This window comes from Camelus ferus, chromosome 19 (genome assembly GCF_009834535.1).
Source record: "Camelus ferus isolate YT-003-E chromosome 19, BCGSAC_Cfer_1.0, whole genome shotgun sequence".
Taxonomy (NCBI): domain Eukaryota; kingdom Metazoa; phylum Chordata; class Mammalia; order Artiodactyla; family Camelidae; genus Camelus; species Camelus ferus.
Window position 1 is genome coordinate 546695 of NC_045714.1, and position 14076 is coordinate 560770.

At 43.4% G+C, this 14076-nt stretch overlaps 1 protein-coding gene across 1 annotated transcript in view; it reads right to left on the bottom strand.

Annotated features, from left to right (window-relative positions):
- The window catches only part of LOC116658023 (receptor-type tyrosine-protein phosphatase T-like), a 443338-nt gene that overhangs the window by 68275 nt on the left and 360987 nt on the right, over positions 1-14076 (bottom strand). Inside the window, exon 6 of the mRNA XM_032462327.1 lies at positions 3891-4065. Coding sequence (XP_032318218.1) covers positions 3891-4065 — 175 coding nt within the window. The remainder of the gene's footprint in view (positions 1-3890; positions 4066-14076) is intronic.

Consider the following 14076-nt stretch of genomic DNA (forward strand, 5'->3'; position numbering starts at 1 on the left):
TCCAGAGTCCTTCCCTGTCTCTGAATTAGAACTAAATGGAGGAAACCTGGGGAAAACGCTGGCCGGGGTGGTTGTCTTCCTGGGATGCCCCAGGATCCGCTCCCTCCCTCTCAGCCCACACAATCTGTGTGATTGTAAACCAGGAACGGGAAGTTAAATCTGGGGAGCGGCCCTGTCTCCTGGGAGAGCACTTAGCCCTTGAGAAGATTTTGTTTTGTTTTGTTTTGTTTTGTTTCATCAGATTTTCTCCCTACCAGGAAAGAAGGCAGATTTCTATTTTTTCTCTTTTTTGTTGTTTGTTTGTTTTTAACAAGTGCAAATACTTCAGTACTAATGTATTTAAGCACTCTGGCTCAGCCGTGGCAAGGGGCTCTAAGACGTAAGTGAGTCATTCTTCATAAGATACTTGCCCCGCAGAGCTCTGGGGCCTTCAAGGAAGTTCCTGGCCGCACGCTCCAGGGTGACAGGCTTCCTCTGCTTGCTGCTGCTTCTGGGTGTCAGTAACTTTCAATTTCTTGTTTGGCTTGGGTACCGTCAGCTTTTTAGTAGTGTGTGTGTGTGTGTGTGTGTGTGTGTGTGTGTTTCTTCAGGAAACTGGAAGTTAGTACCCCATTCCAGACAAATGGGGAGTGGTGGGAGGGGGGAGCATGAGTTAAAAGGGCAGGTTAGTGACAGAAGGTGGGGACCCCTATCATGAGCCTTGTCTGCTGTCTGGACCCTTTCAACACTGTTCATGTCATCCTGCTACCAGATGCCAAAAAGGCTATGATCCTCAGGCCCTCCAGGTGTGACTAAAATAGCCTGAGCCAGCCGCTGGTTCACTACCACTCTGCCTCTGAGGACCTCTTCCTGTTTCTCCACCTGCTCGTGGCTGCTCTCCCAGCCACAAGGCGAATTAAAATGAAACCAAGGTACAAAGCCACAGGCAGGACTAAACGAGACCGCAAATGTGAAGGAACTTCTACATTCGAGGGGCCCAGCTTCCAGCTTACCACCATCTAAATGTAAGAAGGGGAAAAAATGCAATGGGGAAAAAACAGACACTAAAAACATGATATTTCATAAAGGATTTCAATAAGGTGTAATATAAAGGGTCCTGGTTACCAGGAGCACCAAGCCACCACTGCCCACCGTGAAGGGGCCTCTGAAGGAGGCCACCCAGCTCGTCCCTTAAAACAGAGCAGCGAGGGCTGCAGGTGAGGGGACAGAGCGGCAATGGCTCATGGGTCATGTGGACAAACGTGGTCACTACACGGCTCCCCCCCAGGCTGAACTCAGGCCCAGGACACACAGCCAGCAAAGGATAAATCACTGTCCCAGGAAACCCCAGCCAGCCCTCCAAACAAAGGCAGGGATGCTTCACCATGGAAATCACACCCTCTGCCCCAGAAGCCTCTGGATTTGGCTTCCCACACCTCCTCCTCCACACCTGGGGACACAAGGAAAGACTAAACGAGGCATTTTCTGGTTCCACTTGTCTGCGTGTGGGAAGTCCAGAACCCTGCACTAGCGCCATGGTCCTTCACCCTCTGCTCTCATTGCCAACTCTGCACCAGGCACGTGCACGGTGCTGGGTAGGCCATGGAGCACACGAGAAAACACAGTCCCCCTCTCGGATGGCCCCCATTCTGGTGTGGGAGGTCGCCATTAAAGAGGAAGAGTTGCAGAGGGCACAGCTCAGGAAATTACATATTCACCGAGCACCCGAAAGACCTGCCAAGGCCACCATGACACACAAATCAATCTTACGGCACCAAAAAGCTGAGATACGAGCCTAATGCGATCAAAATGATGGTCTCTTTTATACATTAATGGCACTCAATGTAAATTTTTTAAAGATGATTTTTTTTTCCTGTTAGTAGTTTTGTCCGTGACCGCCCAGTTTGTGAATCTACAGCTGAAGTGTCCACAACACTCTGGTGACAAAACGAATTCCTGCTGAGGCCAAGCATTCCTTTACTTACCCACCATTCAACAAATATTTTAAGGTGAAACCTTATGGAAGTGACTGACTGTGCAGGTGAAAGCAGTTGAGCACGGGCAACCTCAGCTGGCTTGGGGGGGTTTCAGCACTCATGCCAGGTGCGCCACTGAGCTGGGGGGACTGACTGTGAACCAGAAACCGAACAGAAGACACCCCTCTTTTCACAGAGCTGATATCCTCAAGGGGGAGCCGGAAAATTGCCAAGTAAACAAAATTAAGAAAACATATACTTTGGAAATGTGATGAGTGAAAAAGAGACAAGGTGATGTGATAGAAGGTGACCATCAAAATGTAGGGGTCAGGGGAGAGTGACTCAGAGAAGACGAATGATTACAGTCAGGCTGAGACCTGATGAGTGACAAACGGGCAGCCATGTGTCTCCGTCTGGAGTCAGAACAATAGCAGCAAGAGAGAGAATCCCAGGCTGCAGTCCCGTCTTGCCCAGACAAGGGTACCATGACACAGGGGAGGCAGAGAGAGGTCAAGGTTTCACACCAAAGCATGCTCTGATCAAGGAAACCAACTCAGGAAGCTTCCGGGGGATGGAGCGATGGTTTTACCTTCAAACGCACTGGGTGTCATTCTTCAGCGAGCATTAAGATGAACAGCTTCATTATTTCATTCACTAAATTATGCTACATTAAAATTTTAATCGGCGAACATAACACTGGAAAATGAGTACATCCATACACTGCTGTTTCCCAGTGTAAGCTGTCAAACCAGTTGTTTTTTGGTTTTTTTTTTTTTTTGCAAAAGCAATATTGCAACACAAAGAAAAATCCATAAAGATGCTCATATTCTTTGGCCTACCAACTCTACCCCCAGGGAATTTATCCAAGGAGATAATCTGGTTGAACAGAACAAAAAGGTTCTCTTCTGAGGAACTCAATCGAGGTGTTAATTGTCGCATGCACAAAGGAAAGATGAAACAAAAACAAAAACACCTGGAATTACCTAAATGAGGACAGAGAGGGAAACTTTTTTTAAAAGGATGATTCACTTGATGAAATAGTATACAACAATTAAGCATTGTAACAAAGATTACACAGCCTTTCAAAAGTGGATGGAGTGTCCAGCTCCCTGAAAGAAGCAGGAACAATGCACATTTTAATGGAAAAACATGTCAACGATACCTCAAGGTGAACAAGAAGAAGAAAACTGAAAAAACCTGAATCAAAGCCAGTGGGGTGGGGGGGAGGGGGCTACTTATTTCAAAAGTCCTTCCAAAATATTGTCATTAAATCAAGTTTTCAATTAAAATCTCCCTCAGAAACAAGTGTACTCTCTGAACACTGTAACAGAACGCCACCAAAGCACAGGACGTTGGTTCACTCTAACTTTTTTTTTTAGCACTGCTAACGTTGCTTTTATTAACATACCAAATATTTAAAATAATCAGTTAACATTTTATGTGTTTTTAATTTTTTAAACATAAATTTATGTTGAAGTAAATTTGATTTTAGTCAAAATTTGATGTTCTAATTTCTAGTCTGATACAGTCATTTACATGTATGATTATTAAATACTTTTTAATGACAGCAAAATACACATTTATACTAACATTTGACATGCTTGTTATACTGTAACTTTTAAGTGCAAGACAGAGCTGAATTTGGAGATGTCTTCTGTGTTATATATTCCAGAAGCTTTCATATACAAATTCTACAGGTAAGCCTCAACTTTGAATAACAATGTGATATTGCAAGATTTTACAATAACTTCCACCCCTTTCTTGCTGTGTGTGGGTGGGGAGAATTGGAAATTGCGTCTCACTCTGCTGAATGGGTGGAGGAGCAGCAGATGAGAAAAGAGGGGGAACCTTAGCTTCTCCCAACATGGTAAGATGGGGCCAAGGGGTACCCATGAAATCCACCGCCTGGGAGAGGCACGGGCTGGTAGCACTCACCTTTCACAATCAGCTCGGCGTAGTTGGACACACCAGAGCCACCATCAGAGCGGATCACACAGCGGTACTTGCTCACGCTCCTCTGGGCAGTGTCGGCCACACTGACTGTGGCCGAGAAGCGTCTGTGGTTGACCACGCGGGTGACCATGAGGGCCGTGTCCCGGCCATTCCATTGCTGCAGGACAGAGGAAGGGAGGGAGAAATCATATTATCACAAGCTCCTGGATGACCCCCAGTGTGGAGGCTCCACCGGTCCCCACGCCCCCGAGGGCCATGACTTTCCATAATAAGGAGTCTCCATGGCTGGTTTCTACAAGTGACGTGATTTATGAATAAATTACTAACACTAGTGAGCTGACTCAAGATGGTGGATGCCTGGCAGCAAGAAGAGAGGGCGCAGCCCCTTCTAAATACCTTGGCTCCTTGCTTCTCTGCATTTGGGGTTGGCACTTAGCCCCTTAAGCTTCCTCCCATATTCCTTCATCTCTTAAGCAAAACTCGCAGGGTTTCCCCAAAGACAGACTCAGGCTGGTTCTTGAAAAGACAGTCCATGAAGTGACAATAAACAGCTGGTGCCCTGGTACCCCACTCACAGGCTCTAAGTACCCCCAACAGGGACCATTCTGTCCTCCTGGGCAGGGTATGGATGGGGGCTTTTCAACACCTCTCCTCCTAGGTAGATGCTCCTTCCTCTTCCTGGAACCCTCCTGTCTGCCTGAAGATACTCCCTCTCCCTTAAACAGCCAGGTTCAGCTCATCAGCATCTCCAGGAAGTTCCCCCGACTGTCACACCACCTCCTGGAAGCCCCTCACTCTCTTGTGTGTGATGCAAACTTTGCACACATTTTTGCCTGCAACCGTTTCCCACTGCTGACTGTGAGCTCCCCCAGCGCAGGACTTCATTCTTCATCTCCAGCACCCACCGTGCCCTGAAGCCTCCCAACTTGGTAAACATTCCTAGAATCAACATGAGCACAGTATTTTTGTCTTGACCATCCTGAATCTTAGATGCAATACTCTGAATCTGAGTAAGACCCTTTCCACAGTAGCAAGTTACAATAACTGGGAAGGCACGTGCATGAGGATGTAGTTTGAGTGAATACTTATTAGGCCCCTGATACGTGCCAGGGCCTGGGTCTTAGCTGTGTTTGAGGTGTGTATTATTGCTGCTCCTCTTAGAAGAATTCAAACATCAGCGAGGCTGGATAAATATGCAGAGCATTAAGTTTCCTATTCAGGTTTTCCAGCTTTAAGCCAAGTATTCTTTTCACTGAGACCTTCTCTTCACTGCCTGCCTTAATTTAATTTTTTTTCCCTAAAAGTAAAATTGAGTATTTTAATTGTCTGGTCAGATTTAGGGAAACCTTGTGATTTATGAGTTTTCCCGTGCCCTGAGTCTTCCGAGATGTGATCTTCATCGCTTCCTGAGCAAAATAAACAGTTTTACCACATGCATGACCTACTTTCATCCACATCATCTTGACCACCCTCTTCAGGGACGTGTCGGGACAGGGACACAAGGCGGGGTAGATATGGGGTGGGGAGAAGGCGGTGGGGAGGCTTAAGTTGGGAGTTAGAGATTTGCAGATGCTAACAGATATATAAAGAATAAACAATAAGTATATACTGTGTAGCACAGGGAACTATATTATCTTGTAGTAACTTATGGTGAAAGAGAATATGAAAATGAATATATATTTGTTCCTAGATGTCTGAATCACTGTGCTGTACACCAAAAATTGACACATTGTAAACAGACTATACTTCAATAAAAATATATATTTAAAAAAAGAAAAGAAGGGGTAGAGCCACTGTGCTCAGCTGAACGAAGCAATGAGGTGGGACAGCAGGGAGGGCAGCGATCAGGAAACCAAGAAACACAAAGTAACCGAGGCCTCCATCAGACTTGCTCCGGACTGGACAGATTGCAGGTGACGATCTTCCTCTTTTTCACTTTTTGGCGTTCTTTAGGCTTTCTGCCTCAAACATGTATTGATTTTCCACTTGAAAATAAAAAAACAAGTGGTACTTTTCAAAAGCCATGGCAGTATGAGAGGCAGCCCCAACCCCCTCGTCTTCCAGAAACTAAGCAGCATCACCAGACAAAACCCAACGAAGGAAAAGGAAGGGGGGAAGCCTTAGGGCCAACACGGCCAACCACCTGCCTCGTACCCTGACCCACTTTTGCAAAATAAGGTACAACTTGACCAAACTATGAGATCTGACCAAACACCCAGTACAATTCCCTTTCCCAAAAGAGTTCAAGGAGGGAGTAGAGGAAATTCTGGCAAACGCCGGGAATGTGTCCTGATTTGAGGAAGAGGTGGCTGAATGTGTGGGAGGGGCTGGGAAAAGATGCAGTCCCCGAAAGGAATCCACCTTCCTCACTGCTGAGCAAGGCCTCTCAAGGCCACTGTGGTAGGAAGGGAGTGATGAGGCTCTGCGTGGGTATTTTCTAATCTGATTTATTTGAAACATAATAAACACTGTTGTCTTTCTTTTTAAAGCTAAGAGTGACTAAGCTAAGTGTTTTACGTATCTTCTTAATTCCTCACAAAATTCTATCGGGTGGGCACACTTACTATCTCCATTGTATAAACGAGGAAGCTGAAGCTCAGAGAAGTGAAACCACCCACCTAAGGTTGCACAGCCTGGAAGCGGCAGAGCTGGGATTTTAATTGCAGGGCACCCAGTTTAGAGCCTGTCCTGAAAACACCCTGTATGTTGCGGGGTAACTACCCTCCCATCACTCATCTCCTCCATTCAGCACCTTCATTCCCTGGGTAACAGGCATGAAGAGGATCTGCCTACTTACTGCCAGTGTTTTAACTAGGACACACACACAAAGGCAAAGATGGGGATGGAGAGAGGTTTGTTGTATAGGAGGTGGGGGGGGGGTAAGCAAAATGCATCTATTCCAACCAAACAGACAGCTCATGAGACCCAGAGCTCTCCCTCCAACATCCAACTCTTTGAATACAGAAGGAGAGACCATGAGCAATGGAAACCCATGGGATCTATGGAACATGGGCTCAGAGGAGAGTGGACAAGGAAAAGTATGAGGAAAGAAAAGACTCCTTGAGGGACTAAGAGAAGAATTATAGTAAACAATGCCTTTGGCAGAATCCAAAACAGCATTCGAAGTGAACAGCAGAATCAGCACTGCAGAAAATCAGTGACCTGGAGGACAGGCTTGGGGGAAAACAAAAGAATCCATATAGCAAAGAAAGCTGAGATAAAAAGAACTGGAGAGAGGAAAATCGATAAAGAAAACAGAGACAGGACGCCTAACTCCCAGACAGCTGGTGTCCTGAGGAAGAAAACTAAATGAACAGAACACAAATCCTATCCCCAGATGCACTAGGTCACTACATTTAAATAAAACCTAAATCTTCAGATTGAAATGGCCCACTAGCTACTGGATCAAAGTTATGAAGACCAGAATAACTGAGGTGCGTGTTCATAAAAATACTGAATGTTAAGGATAAGGAAGTATAATTATTATTTTGATTTCTTGAATATGTGTAAGCATCTTTGATTGTCCTTTACAACTGGGTTACTGCATTCTGTTGATTTTTATTTTGTAGTTGGCTTTATTCCTTTGATACCTATGTAAGTTTAAAAAGCTAAAGATCTCATCTGTTCTTAGAAACAATTAGTACATATATGTAAACTAAAACAAAATGTGCAGTATACTGTATATATGTATTTACATGCAATATAATGTGTATGTGCAGTCGACCTGTAATAATTCTACCTAATAAAACTTAAAAAGTAGAAAAACATAAAAATAAAAATCCAAGCTGGAAAAACATGCCAATAAATAAATAAGCAAACCAATCTGATATAAAACTCCCCAACTGCAACTGTTTTCAAATTCAAGGCAATCTCTCCCAGATGTGGCGGATCCCCAGTGGTCACAGGTGAGCTCCCAGGAGGCTACAGTTATTTGGGAAACTGGGGAGAAGGCAGAAGGGGAGCGGACGGAAAGACAGGATAGGGGCTGATAAGAACAAACGCACGTGAGTACCCAGTGTGTGCAACCTGGGGCCGGCGATATCATTTCTCTGAGATTGTTTCCTCATTTACACGAAGGATTTGATACTGATGCTTGCTTTGCAGAGTTACTGTGACGCATAAATGAGAAGGCATGTAAAACATTTCGCACATGAGGGCATGCTCTGGTGTTAGTGGAGCTCTCGAAATTAACCATGAAATTAGCCAGTGAAGGAAGGTAAGCAGGCTCAGGGCCCCTCCAAGACGTCCACATCCCAATTCCTGGAACCTGTTGAATACGTCACCTTACGTGGCAAAAGGGACTCTGAAGATACGATAAAGGATTCTGAGATGGGGAAGATAACCTGAATTATCCAAGAGGACTTATATGCAGAAAAGGAAGGCCAGAGGGTCAGAGTCAGAGCAGGAGATGTGGTGACAGAAGCAGAGGTCAGAGGAACGTAACTGACAGCTTCACGATGGAGGAGGGAGCCACAAGCCCAGGCATGTGGGGCAGCCTCCAGGGCCTAGAAAAGGGAAGGGGCTAGGTTCTCCCCTAGAGCCTCCAGAAGCCAACACCTTGATTTTAGCCCAGTGAGACCCATTTCTGACCTCTGATCTCCACAACTATAAATAAACTTTTGTTGTTTTAAGTCACTAAGTTTGTGAAATGTCAGCAATGAGAAATTAACACAAAAAGCAAAGGACTAAATGCAAAGCATTAATGTTTCAAATTTAGTTTAAATTTTATTTTGATATCTCCTCCACTATTATTTAAGTTTTCTTCTTTATGATGTCAGATTCCAGCAGGTCCAGAGAGGATTCAGTGCTACCCCCTGGACGATTTACATTTTCCTCTCTAGCTCCTGAAACACCAGGCTTTCTCCCACGGAAGGATAGGAAATTGCAGGTTGTCTTACAAAATCGCTGGAAAATAGGCCTTTCGATAATCACACTTGTCATATTGGGAGCAAGCAACAGCAGGACAGGGATAGACAGGAGAGCCCAGAGCCATGGTAGGAAGTAGCGCTGTGATGGACCACGGGCAAGGAGGAATGGAGTTTTAAGTTCAGGGGGATGAGCCCAGCCAGAAGGGCAAGCAGGTGCTCAAGGTCATGGCACCTGGACAGTCACTCATGGGACCCAGAAGCAGAGATTAGGAGGGGTTGTAGAAGACCAGGGATGGTAAGAGGCTCAGATGCCAGAATTCTGCAGCAGCATAAGAAGGGATTTAAGCAGAGAGAACCAAGTGCCAGTCACTGTCTCAGCCCCAGAGGAGAAGAGAAAATACAAGGGGAGAAAACAAAGGGAGGTTTCATTAAGCAGGAAACGATCCAGAAACCCAAGCCTACAGGCAACGAGCAGGCTGGAGGGCGCACAGGGAGGGGTGGCACAGGGGCGGTGCCAGGTTTTTGAAGTGGACCACTGCCCAGTGACAAGGTGAGAGAGTAAACCTTCCCAGCCATGACGTCGGGTGCCATGGAAGTGCACAGGGATGCAGATGCTAGGACGCTAGGAAAGAGGAGCAGGACGGTGAAGGGAAGTCAAAGCCCCAGGAAAAGCCAGAGACAAGTGTGACATGGATGATGCACGTGGAAGCCTGTGGAAGAGTCTATGAGACCACTGGGCCCATGTCACCACTTCCGCTTGTTGGAAATCTTCTTTTGGCTCCTGTAATATTTTCCAGCCATTAAGTATATCCTTCCTTTGAAAGCTCAGGGCGCGTGTCCTTTACTCCTATGGCAAGTTTTTCAGATCTATGTCTGTTGTTCTAAAAAGAATCATCTTCTAGCCCCTCTGAGTTTATGGATCAACTGAATAAACTTCCCAGTGGGCACTGAGAAAAGTGTCTTAAGTTGGGCTCCCTGGAAGCAGAATCTGAGACGTGGTGATTCACTGAGTGCTCTCTGGAGAAACGGGGGTGAAAGTCAGGGTGAGGGAAGAAGTGGATCATAGATGTGGTAGAAACTGGGGTCTGGCTTCAGCCTGATTCCACGGAGCTCCAGAGCATGAAGTGCCCCAGAGTCGATCCCACCAGAAGGCAAGAAGCCAGCTTCTGTATTGCAACCAGTCAGTCATCAGTCATGGCCGGGTGGGGGAGGAGAAAACCACTTCAAAGGCACAGTTTTCTGAGGAAGGAGGATTTGTGAGCTTAAAGCAGCTAACATGCACAGTGCCCTGCGGTTTGGGTCACTGGCTCATAAAGGAAGCTTTGATCCATTCTACCCAGCACTTTTCTATCTCTGCCTCGTCCTCTGGTACATTACACAGAGGGTCTCCTGAAATCCCACGAGCCAGTGCCTTGAGATTTGCTGGTTGTCCGCTCCTGAATCTATGTTAAAAAAAAAAATGGGGCTTGGAACTGACTTCCATAGGACACCGACGATGTGGGAAACTCAAGCACCCCTGCAATAATGCACTGCTTCCACTGAAAAGTCAATATATCCTTCATGAATAAAGTCCCATAACTGAGTTTAATAAATACTCTGTTCAATGGGACAGGACTTGTCTGAGCATTTATTAAGTAAAAGTCACATTAACATGTTCGAGGGCTCAGTCTGTGCCAGGCACTGTGTTAACGGGCTTACAAGGCACAAGTCACTTAATCCTCCTAAAATCCCTGTGACAGTCCTTCTCAAAGGGTGATTCCCAGATCAGCAGCATCAGCAACACCTGGGAACCTGAAAGAAATGTTAGTTGTAATGAGAATTCCAGGGCTGATATCCATTTGTGGAGGCTGGTTATTGGGGACAGCAGTCTGAGTTGTTTTCTCCGCTTTCCTTAATCTATTATTAATCGTGCTGGAAATATACTCATTATTTAAAACAAAACAGAAAATGAGAGTGTGTGGAGTGCAGAAGGTATAATTTCTGCCTAGAAGAATTTACCGGCTGGGTTCAGATTCCAACCAAACAGCAAATAGGGCAAAACATAAACATAAAGTCAAGGATTGAAATAGCATCCTTCACAGAGGAAAATAGGGTCAGCAGGGAATGAGCAATGCCACTGGAATAACCTAGAGCAGAGGCTCTCAAAGTGTGGCCCCCGCCAGACCCACTGCATTAGCATCCCCTGGGAACTTGTGAGAAATGCAAAATTTCTGGTCCCACCCCGGACCTAATAAATCAGGAACTCTACAGGGGGAGCCATGCCATTTTTTTTTTATCAGTAAGTTTCATTTGGGAATTTGGGACTTTTTTTTTTAATTGAAGTACACTCAATTACAATGTGTCAATTTCTGGTGTACAGCACAATGTCCCAGTCATGCATATACATACATATGTTCATTTTCATATTCTTTTTCATTAAAGATTATTACAAGATATTGAACATAGTTCCCTGTGCTATACAGAAGAAACTTTTTTGAAAATCTGCTTTTATATATAGTAGCTAACATTTGTAAATCTCAAACTCCCAAATTTATCCCTTCCCACCCCCTTTCCCCAGTAACCATAAGATTGTTTACTATAACTGAGTCTGCTTCTGTTTTGTAGACGAGTTCATAGTGTCTTTTTTTTTTTTTTTTTTTTTTTTTTTTTTAGATTTCACATACAAGTGATATCATGTGGTATTTCTTTCTTTTTCTGGCTTTCTTCACTTAGAATGACATTTTCCAGAGCTATCCATTTTGCTGCAAATGGCATTATTTTATTCCTTTTTATGGCTGAGTAGTATTTCACTGTATAAAAATACCACAACTTCTTTATCCAGTCATTTGTCTATGGACATTTAGGTTGCTTCCCTGTCTTGGCTACTGTATGTAGTGCTGCTATGAACATTGCCATGCGTGTATCTTTTTGAATTAAGAGTTCCCATCAGATATATACTCAGAAGTGAGATTGCTGGATCATATGGTAGGTCTATTTTTGGTTTTTTGAGGATTCTCCATACTGTTTTCTATAATGGCTGCACCAAACTACATTCCCACCAGCAGTGTAGAAGGGTTCCCTTTCTCCACACCCTCTCCAGCATTTATCTTTTACGGGCTTTTGAATGATGGCCATTCTGACTGGTGTGAGGTGATATCTCATTGTAGTTTTGATTTGCATTTCTCTGATAATTAGTAATATTCAGCATTTTTTCATGTGCCTACTGGCCATTTGTATGTCTTTATTGGAGAACTGCTTGTTTAGGTCCTCTGCCTGTTTTTGGATTGGGTTGTTTGTTTTTTTGTTATTAAGTTGTATGAGCTGTTAATATATTTTGGAAATTAAGCCTTTGTCAGTCAAATCATTTGCAAATATTTTCTCCCATTCCGTAAGTTGTCATTTTGTTTTGCTTATGGCTTCCTTTGCTGTACAAAAGCTTGTAAGTTTAATTAGGTCCCATTTGTTTATTTTTTGCTCTTATTTCCATTCCCTGGGTATTCTGCCCTAGGAAAACATTGCTAAGATTTATGTCAGAGAATGGTTTGCCTATGTTTTCCTCTAGATTTGTCGTGTCTTGTCTTATATTTAAGTCTTTAAGCCATTTTGAATTTATTTTTGTGTATGGAGTGAGGGAGTGTTCTAACTTCATTGATTTCATGCTGCTGTCCAGTCTACCCAGCACCACTTGCTGAAGAGACTGTCTTTTCTCCATTTATATTCTTGCCTCCTTTGTCAAAGATTAACTGACCATAAGTCTGTGGATTTATTTCTGGGCTCTCTGTTCTGTTCCATTGACCCACATGTCTGTTTTTATGCCAATACCATGCTGTTTTGATTACTGTAGCTCTGGGAAGAAGAGAAGTCTAGAAGAGTTATTCCTCCAGCTTCATTCTTTTTCTTCAATATTGCTTTGGCAATTCTGGGTCTTTTGTGATTCCATATAAATTTTAGGATTGTTTGTCTAGTTCTATAAAAAAAAGTGTCCTGGGTAATTTGATAGGGATTGCATTAAATCTGCAGAATGCCTGGGGCAGTATGGCCATTTTAACAATATTGATTCTTCCAATTCAAGAGCATGGGATATCTTTCCATTTCTTTAAGTCATCTTTAATTTCCTTAATCAATGTTTTGTAGTTCTCCATGTATAAGTCTTTCATCTCCTTGATCAAATTTATTCCCAAGCATTTTATTGTTTTGGATGCAATTTTAAAAGGGTTTTTTTCTTTCTTTTCCTACTAATTCATTAGTGTAAAGAAATGCAACCGATTTTTGTATGTTAATCTTGTATCCTGATACCTTGCCGAATTCTTTCATCAGCCCTAGTAGTTTGTGTGGAGCTTTTGTGGTTTTCTATATATAGTATCATGTCATCCACATAGTGACAATTTTACCTTTTCTCTTTCAATTTGGATCCCTTTTATTCCTTTTTCTTGCCTGACTGCTGTGGCTAGGACTTCGAAGACTATGTTGAATAGAAGTGGTGAGAGTGGGCTCTCTTGTCTTGTTCCAGATTTTAGTAGGAAGTCTTTCAGTTTTTCACTGTTGAGTACTCTGCTGGCTGTAGGTTTGTCGTAGATTTTATTATGTTGAAATATGCTCCCTCTCTACCCACTTTGGTAAGAGTCTTTATCAGAAACGCATGTTTGTTTACTCTTTCAAAAAACCAGTTCTTGGTTTGATTGATACTTTCTATTGTTTTCTTGATCTCTCTTTTATTTATTTCCTCCCTGATCTTTATTATTTCTTTCCTTCTGCTGACTTTTAGGTTTGTTTGCTCTTCTTTTTCTAATTCTTTTAGGTGATAGGTTAGGTTGTTTATTTGAGATTGTTGTTCTTTTTTGAGAAATCGGCTGAAAGCCTTTTGGGGGTTCCCTTATAACTAACTTTGTTTTCCTCTTGCTGCGTTTAGGATCATTTCTTTATCTTCAACTTTGGCCATCTTGATTATGTCTTGATGTAGGTCTATTTGGGTTCTTCTTGTTTGGGACCCTCTGTGCCTTCTGTACTTGGGTATCTGATTCCTTCTTTAGGTTTGGGAAGTTTTCACTCATGATTTCTTCAAATACATTTTCAATCCCCTTTGCTCTTTCTTCTCCTTCTGAGACTCCTATTATGTGTAGGTTGGCATGCTTTATATTATCCCATAGATCCCTTATATTGCTTTCATTAGTTTTCATTTGCTTTTCTGTCTGATTGGATGACTTCTGTTATCCTGTCTTCTAAGTCACTTACAGTTCCTCTGCATTGTCCAATCTATTTTTGACAGCCTTTAGCTCAGCTGTTATTTTTGCCATTGAGTTTTCTGTTTTTATTGGCTCCTC